The 8,477-nt window shown below is 43.2% G+C and overlaps 1 protein-coding gene across 2 annotated transcripts in view; it reads left to right on the forward strand.

Moving 5' to 3' along the window:
* Window positions 1-8,477, forward strand: part of KIFAP3 (kinesin associated protein 3) — a 53,971-nt gene that overhangs the window by 40,300 nt on the left and 5,194 nt on the right. Inside the window, exon 19 of one of the 2 annotated variants that reach the window (XM_069967388.1) lies at window positions 177-276. In XM_069967388.1, the coding sequence (XP_069823489.1) occupies window positions 177-276 (100 nt within the window). The remainder of the gene's footprint in view (window positions 1-176; window positions 277-8,477) is intronic. The other variant, XM_069967389.1, reaches the window with a different exon arrangement.

An 8,477-nucleotide genomic window follows, 5' to 3' on the forward strand; every position in this document is an offset into this window, starting at 1 on the left:
GTATATAGTGAAACTGGCTCAGTTGCCCCTAGCAACCAATCAGATTCCACCTTTCATTTTCCAAAGAGTCTGTGAGGAATGAAAGGTGGAATCTGATTGGTTGCTAGGGGCGACTGAGACAGTTTCACTTGAGATACATAAAAGATACATAATTTCCTTTCTGTCATTCGTCCTAGAAGGACTCATACCATCTGAGGGGGCCGTGAGTCCGGACTTTTTCAACGACTATCAGCTTCAGAATGGAGATCTTATTGGGCAGCATTCATTCAACACCGGGTAAGCTTCCCACCCCCGCCCTTTTTTTTTTTTTTTTTTTTTAAATCTTATGCTTGTTTCTTCTGCTTGTTATGAGATGAAGCTACACATCATTGCGCTGTGTTACCAAATTCCACAAAAATCTAATCATAAGGCACCACATGCAAACACATTACACACATAATACCAGTATAAAGAAGGGGCGGCACTCACCATCATTCCGTGCAGAACATCGTGCTTAGTTTATTTCAGTATGCCCGTAGTAACTTACAACTCAGCAGGTAAGACGCCAATCTGCCATAATGATGTCAGGTGACAGCTGTTTCGCGCTATATAGTGCTTCTCCAGACCCCTGCGAGGAAAATGTAGAAGTCAAAGGGCTCAATGACCAATATTGGATAATTTAAAGAGTTACTGTCATTGGCAGTAACTTTTGGCAAGTCTCACTGCTGAGACCCGCTGCCATCCTGGAGACAGTGTACATCTTCAGCTGTCACTCAGATCTAACTTGTTTGCTTCATTACAGTCTATGGCGTGAACAAGTCTGATGTTCTGCCGGTTGGTGAGTGGTGCACACTGCCACGTATTCCCACGGCTCGGGATTGTAGTGGTTCCCAGGAGTGAAACCCAGTGCGATGATTAATTTTTGACGTGTCCGATTACGTGTGAAAAGTTGCTGCAAGTGACAGTAAGGCTGGGTTCACACTGCGTTTTTGCAGTCTGTTTTTTTCATCCGTTTTTTGCAAAAAAAAACGAATGAAAAAAACAGATGCATTTGTGTGCATCCGTTTTGATCCGTTTTTTCATTGACTTACATTGTAAAAAAAAAAACGGATCAGTTTTTTTTGACGGACACAAAAACGTAGCGGACACTACTTTTGATCCATTTTTTTTTTACAATAGAAAAAGGGATCAAAACGGTTGCACACAAATGCATCTGTTTTTTTTTCATCCGTTTTTTTCAAAAAAACGAATTGCAAAAACGCAGTGTGAACCCAGCCTAACACTTTAATTTCCATTTGTTTGGGTTTTTTTAGCTTTTTTTTTTTATAATTTTGAATCGAACTCTTGCTTGTTTAAAAACTAAAAAATTCTTATTCTCCGACTCCAACCGTTCGAGTTCCTTTGACAGCCCTCTAAAACAAGCTGGATATATATATACGTACATATTTTTTTCTTTCTGTTTTATTCTGTCGGAGTGAATTTTCCTTCCAGGAAGTAGCCGGAGGGGTTTATTTGGCTTTCCAGATTGAGCGGTCTTTGATCTCCCGCTTCTGTCACTTCTCGGATTACATAGCTCTTTTTCACTGCAGTTAATGAGAACAAAATTTCCTTCTTTTTCCCCACTCGCATGCTGTGAAACGTTAAGCCAGTCAAGTCCTTAAAGGCTAAAAATGTAAAGCTCAAAAGCGCAGTGTCCAGTTTTGATGATGTTGTCTTTGTAATTTATTTTAGTCCTCCGCCACCTCCTTTTTTTTTCTTTTTTTACGGGACCCACTTTATTAAAGATAAGTGGTTAAAGGCCGGCATTTGCGGAAAGATTTAAGACCCTCACAAAATAAAGGGCTCATAACTTTTGTTTAATGCCAACACTGGGAATTCTAAAATGAAAGCTAATTCGTGTGTTTTTTTTCTTGTCTAGTGTTTTTTTTTTTTTCTCAATGTTCAGCCTTTCCTGTACAATGCATTAAGGGATTACTTAAACCGGTTAAGCCTAATGTATTCATGTGTACGTGTAATTGGATCAACAGATACTGTTACCGGAGAGAAAAATTTATGTAAAGATTTGTGTGCGAGAGACTCTGGCAGCGGCCGAGAAAAAGTCACTAAGTGCAGAGCGTAAAGAGTTCTCCGCTCCAGCAGCCGCACTTACCGAGACACGCACTCTGCAACTCTGCTCATGTTTAGTCTCGGAAGAAATAAAATATTATCATGGCTAAGACCAAAGGAACAAAACCCATATATGATAGAGTGACTGTTGGCTTGGTGTTTTTCTGGGCAAAATTTTTACCATTTAAATCAATTATTAATGTGAAAGTGAAAAAGTTTGTAATTTATTCACAATAGGGGACGTTTATAAAGGTTGCACCATGGGCGTACACCAGCTGTAGAAGGGGTGCGGCAAGGCAGTGAGAAGGCATGGCCTCCTCCCTGCCTGATTTACCATGATTTACCAGGTGTAAATTATGGCAGGAACATACCCCTACAGCAGACGCAGGTCACACCGGTTTTGCAAAGAGGCGTGCATCTCTTAGTGAATCCAGCGGGCCTAATTTAAGTCCTGTAGGCCAGTGATTTTCAACCAGTGTGCCGCGACACAATGTCGGCTGTGCCGCAGGGAAAGTTCCCCAAACTATGGTGCCCCTGTGAAACAGGAGAAAACAATGGGGGAGAGAAACCTGGTGATGGGGGAGAAACAGGGGAGAGAAGCAGGGGGGAGAGAAACATGGGGATGGGGGAGAGAAACAGCGGAGAGAAGCAGGGGGGAGAGAAGTTTGGTGGAGAGAAGCAGGGGGGAGAGAAGTTTGGGGGAGAGAAGCACAGGAGAGAAGCATGGGGGAGAGAAGCACAGGAGAGATGTTTGGTAGAGAGAAGTATGGGGGAGAGAAGCACAGGAGAGAAGAATGGGGGAGAGAAGCAGGGGGGAGAAGTATGGTGAAGAGAAGCACAGGGGGGAGAATAAAACAGGCCCAGGTTTCACACTGAGTGACTATAAATACATTTAGAATCTATATTATTAACTATATGTATAATATGTACTGTTTTAGTGTCATTTTGTGCCATTTTGGTTGGTGGTGTGCCCCGGGATTTTTTAAGTATAAAAAGTGTGCCGCGGCTCAAAAAAGGTTGAAAATCACTGCTGTAGGCATACGAGTACACCAGTCTTCATACTTCAATCAAGTGATCCGCTTTTCTCTGAATGCCTTTCTGGCCATTCTAATGTATAGGTAATAGTCAGTGATTACGACACTTAAAGGGGTACTCTGGCAGTTATACAGATCTGTAAATTACTTCTTTTTTAAAATCTGACGTCTTTTAGTACTTATCAGCTGCTGTATGTCCGGTAGAGAGTGATGTATTCTTTCCAGTGTCACACCTTGCTCTCTGCTGCCACCTCTGTCCATGTCAGGAACTGTCCAGAGCAGTAGCAAATCACCAAAGAAAACCTCTCCTGGTCTGGATAGTTCCTGACATGGACAGTGGCGTGTCAGACTGGAAAGAATACATCACTTCCTGCAGGACATACAGCAGCTGATACTTGACATTTTTAAATAAAAGTAATTTACAAATCAATATAACTTTCTAGTACCAGTTGATAAATTTATTTTTTTCACCAGAGTTCCCCTTTCAGTGGAAGACTTGATTGGTGCTAGTTTATAGAGCCTGTTACATGGTTCGATCATGCGAGACGGGCTGCAGAAACAATGACTAGATTGTTCATGTGGCCCTTTGCTGCCATCACTGATTGGCTGCTATTTCACAAGGAGATGTGCGAAAAATGAGCAATTATTTGACCAGATTGGGTGACCAACCAGTGTTGGTCAACTGATCACTGGCCCTATTACACAAGGAGATATCAGCTTCTTCGGTAGTCCAACATGTGCTTCTTCTTACGCTCACACATACTTAGTGCCTGGGAAGAGGAGTAGATTATAGGCAGCTCCCTCCCGGTGTAGAGGGTAGAGCATACGCTTGGAGTCTAAAAAGGTGCACAAAGTTAGAGGGGTTAGGGGTGTAGTGGGCAGAGAAATCAGCTCTCTGAATTCTGGGAATGCTGGGAAAGAGAAATTGGCAGCTGCAGAAGACCGGAAATATGGCAAATGAACAAATTACCCTGTCTTGGGGACCTCATTAGATTTTCAGGAAACATAATTGAGGACATTTATTGTCAATGAAGAGGTGGCGCTCAGATTTCAGATGCTCCTCAGTGTCAGAAAAACACTTTAAAGGCGAACTCCGACCAAATGTAAAAAAGCAGAAAGGAGAGGTGAGAGTATAATAATGAAGTAATACTTACCTGTCCCGGTGCCCCTTCAGCCGCAGCTCTGCTGTTCACTGTCACCCTCCACGCTCCTGTATCTACCAGGTTTCTGTTTCGTCACAACCTGCTCAGCCAGTCAGTGACTATATCACTTCCTTATTCTATTCCCACCAACCCCTGCCTCTTCTTTTTTTTACATTTGGCCAGAGTTCTCCTTTAAGGGTTCATGCATGTGTACAGGCTCTGTTGGGTGCTGTATACATGGAACTTTTTCCCTAGAAACAACATACATACACCGGGTGCAGAATAACATAATTCGTATGAAGTTGGACTAGAGAAACCTCCTTATAAAGTGGGAGCAATAGAGAGGTACATCAGAGAATGCATGCACTTCTATGGTAGCCCTGATATACTGTAGCTCTGTACACAATGGGGGAGATTTATCCATCATGGTGTAAAGTAAAACAGGCCCAGTTTCCCGTAGCAACCAATCAGATTCCACCTTTCATCCCTCACAGACTCTTTGGAAAATGAAAGGTGGAATCTGATTGGTTGCTAGGGGCAACTGAGCCAGTTTCACTTTACACCATGTGTGATAAATCTCCCCCAATGTGCGCCATTGTCACTCACTGGTTCCATACTGCAGCACAAGAACTCTCCAATGTAAGCAATTGTTACTTCCAAATTTGTGGGTGCAGTTTGGGCAAGACTGATTCTTCTTACATCATGACTGTGCCCCAGTGTACACGGCAAAGGTCCTGCAGCTACAAGAGAGATTGGCAGGGCTGGGAGCCAATGGCTCTTAGTTCTGCATTTAACTGTAAGCACCTATTAGGAGCATTTACAGTTAAAGAACTAGGCATAGCACCCAGGGGCCCCTGCACTTACCTAGGTGTGCTGGGTACTAAGACCAGCGCTGCCTCTTCTTCTGCGGACCCGGTCTTTATGGCCCTGTACCAGCAGGGGGTCCACTCTAGCTTATTACTTAAAGGAGTTGTCCAGCAAAAATCTTTTTCTTTCAAATCAACTGGTGTCAGAAAGTTATAAAGATTTGTAATTTACTTCTATTAAAAAATCTCAAGTCTTCCCATACTTATTAGCTACTGTATGTCCTGCAGGAAATGTCTTATTTTCAGTCTGACACAGTGCTCTCTGCTGACATCTCTGTCCGAGACAGGAACTGTCCAGAGCAGGTGAGGTTTTCTATGGGAATTCATATAAAACCGAGACAGAGTCCCTGTCTCGGCCAGAGATGTCAGCAGAGAGCAGTGTGTCAGACTGAAAATAAGACATTTCCTGCAGGACATACAGCAGCTAATAAGTATGGGAAGACTTGAGATTTTTTAATAGAAGTAAATTACAAATCTTTATAACTTTCTGATATCAGTTGATTTGAAAGAAAAAGATTTTCGCTGGACAACTGCTTTAAGGAGAAGGGGTGGGGGATTCCCTGTTGGGCCCTCCCGATCATGGCCCTGACTTCAGCCCTAGCCAAACTATCCAACACCTTTCTGAGGAATTGGAACGCAGACCTTCCCATCCATCATCCATCCCAGGCTTTAGATCTGTTCAGTTGATGATTGGTGGATAATAAATTTGAAGCTTTTCTACGAGAAGACCTTACAACCTTAAGCTTTCTTTTTTTGGGTGTGCTTGTGTAACTACCTTTTTTTCCTATTTTTAGTCAACAAAAATAAAATATGGGATCAATAACGTGAAAGTGAAGCCATCCAAGTTGGTAACATGAAATAGTGAAATGAATGCCATATCTTCCTACCGCTGTGAATCTGACATGGGAATTTGCGCTGTGACCTTTGTTTTAAGACATTCCTCTATCATATAATAGTCCGCGTTCTCACGGGAAGACTATTTCTAAATTAAAACAGATGATTTTCTTGCAAAACCATAAAGTTAACAATAACCAGAACACTGATTCAGAAATAAAGTTGCATTTCACACACATATCAAGCAATAAAACAGCGGCTGACTGATACAACTGAATCTACTACAGGCACAGCCGGCCAAACAAAGGCTTTAGCACAGTGCTTACACCGCTCTTATGGATAAACAATGCACAAGTGCAGTAAAGTCATTTAGTTAAAGGTGGCTCTTTGCTTCAGACACCAAAAGTCTTCCAGTACTTATCAGCTGCTGCATGTCCTACAGGAAGTGGTATATTCTTTCCAGTCTGACACAGTGCTCTCTGCTGCCACCTCTGTCCATGTCAGGAACTGTCCAGAGCAGGAGAAGTTTTCTAAGGGAATTTGCTGCTGCTCTGGACAGTTCCTGACATGGACAGAGATGGCAGAAAAGAGCACTGTGTCAGACTGGTAAGAATACACCACTTGCAGTAGCTGATAAATACTAGAACTTTTTAAATATATAGAAGTAGTTTGCAAATCTGTATAAATTTCTGACACCAACTGATTTAAAAATATTATATTTTTAACTGGAGTGTCCCTTTAAGGCTATATTACATGGCTTGATAATGAGGCCAGTGCTAGTGATGTCTGTGCAGCTCTTAGCTTTAATCAGCTGTCCACTGAGCATCTCTTATTACACAAAGATGTGTGGGCGACGGGAGGATGTTTGTTGACATGGTGAAAGACAGCGATCAGCTGATGGGTGAGTGTTTGCTTGCCGGCTGATCACTGGCTCTATTACACATGTAGGTAGCTGCCTGATTTGGCATATAATCTCTCTATGTAATTGGCCTATGTAATTCTCCCCATTCACAGCAAATGAATGCAGAGCACAGACTAGTGTACATATGGAAAGTGTGAATGAGGCCTCAGGCTTAGTTTGAATGAATAATTCTTGGCTGCTTGATTGGCCAATAGCTGTACAAAGTGGATGACTTTGTATAAAACTCTGCCTCCCCATGGCATAAAACAATAAACTAGTCATACACATAAAAAATCAGTTCTCTTAGTCGATAAGACCAAAATAGTATTGTTCCAAAGTGGTATAAGGCTTTTGTTGCTTCCGCCAATCAATGTTCTTCATTGTGTAATGAAGCTTTCTGCAGTTTCTATAGCTGTAACTCCTGTCCTGTCAGTGTTAGCAGCGCAGCACCCTTGTGACCATTACATATCAGGACATATCAGTGACTGCAGACATCTGGACGTGGTATTCCAGAGACCTTTTCTTTTATTCTTTAATTTTAATAGAATCAAATGAAATAAGTCATGAAAAGTTACGATGTATATCTTATGTGTTTATTTATTCCAGATACACTTTCTCCTATCAAACTATGCTCAGGGGGCAGTTAAATAGCAGAAAACCTATACTTACCCTCCTCACTCCTCTGCTGCTGCTGTCTCCTTGCCGATCCCCGCTGCACTTACTTGTGTCTGTGTCGCAGAACCTTCCCATTCAGCCTGTCAGTGGCAGCAGTGGTGTCCGGCCTCTGCTAGGCCGAGTAGGAAGGTCCTTGTCCAATACAGACACAACAAATGCAATCACAGAGATATCAGTGGCGTGGGAGCGAGCAGAGTAAGTATGTTTTTTCCCATTTAAAGGGGAACTATCAGCAGGTTAGACAAATCTAAGCTGCTGATAGCCCCCTATTGTGTATGGGGGGCTGAGGATGATGGTATGGCTCTTACCTTCATCCTTGGCACTGTTTCCATGCAGTTTAAATGTAGTGCTCTATCCCGGAAGGGTCAGTTCACACTGAGGAATCGGCCCTGAAATTCTTGTCAGTTCTTTGAGCGGAGAGCTGCGGAGAGCAAAGGCGCCCTATATCTTACATTGAAGCGTTGAGGCAGGCGGAATTCCGAGTGGAGTCCGCCAGGGGGATTCCGCTCGGAATTTTGGCGCCAATTCCTCAGTGTAAACTGACCCTAAGGCCATTTGTAGCACTGCCCGGCTGCCAGAGCACCTATCTTCCCTCGGCCAGGGCGTGCCACTCATTATCATTAGAAGGGATGGACCAACCGGGGGCGGCTCGGAGCTCTGGGGGCGGGGCAGTGCCCCAAACAGCCTTATGGGACAAAGGACTACATTAAACTGCACAGGAACGGTGCTGAGGATGAAGGTAAGAGACACACTTTCATCCTCAGCGCCCCATGCACAATTGTTTCACAAAATTTCCCGGCACTCACCAAGACTTTCTTGAAAACGTGCGTTTATTTACATGACGAGATGCACACAATACAGCAGGGCAAAATGCGTTCCAACTAGGTTGCCATTATCAACTGCCTAAAACGCAACCTAGCCGAAACGCGTTCTGCCCTGC

This window comes from Dendropsophus ebraccatus, chromosome 4 (assembly GCF_027789765.1).
Source record: "Dendropsophus ebraccatus isolate aDenEbr1 chromosome 4, aDenEbr1.pat, whole genome shotgun sequence".
NCBI classification, from domain to species: Eukaryota; Metazoa; Chordata; class Amphibia; order Anura; family Hylidae; genus Dendropsophus; species Dendropsophus ebraccatus.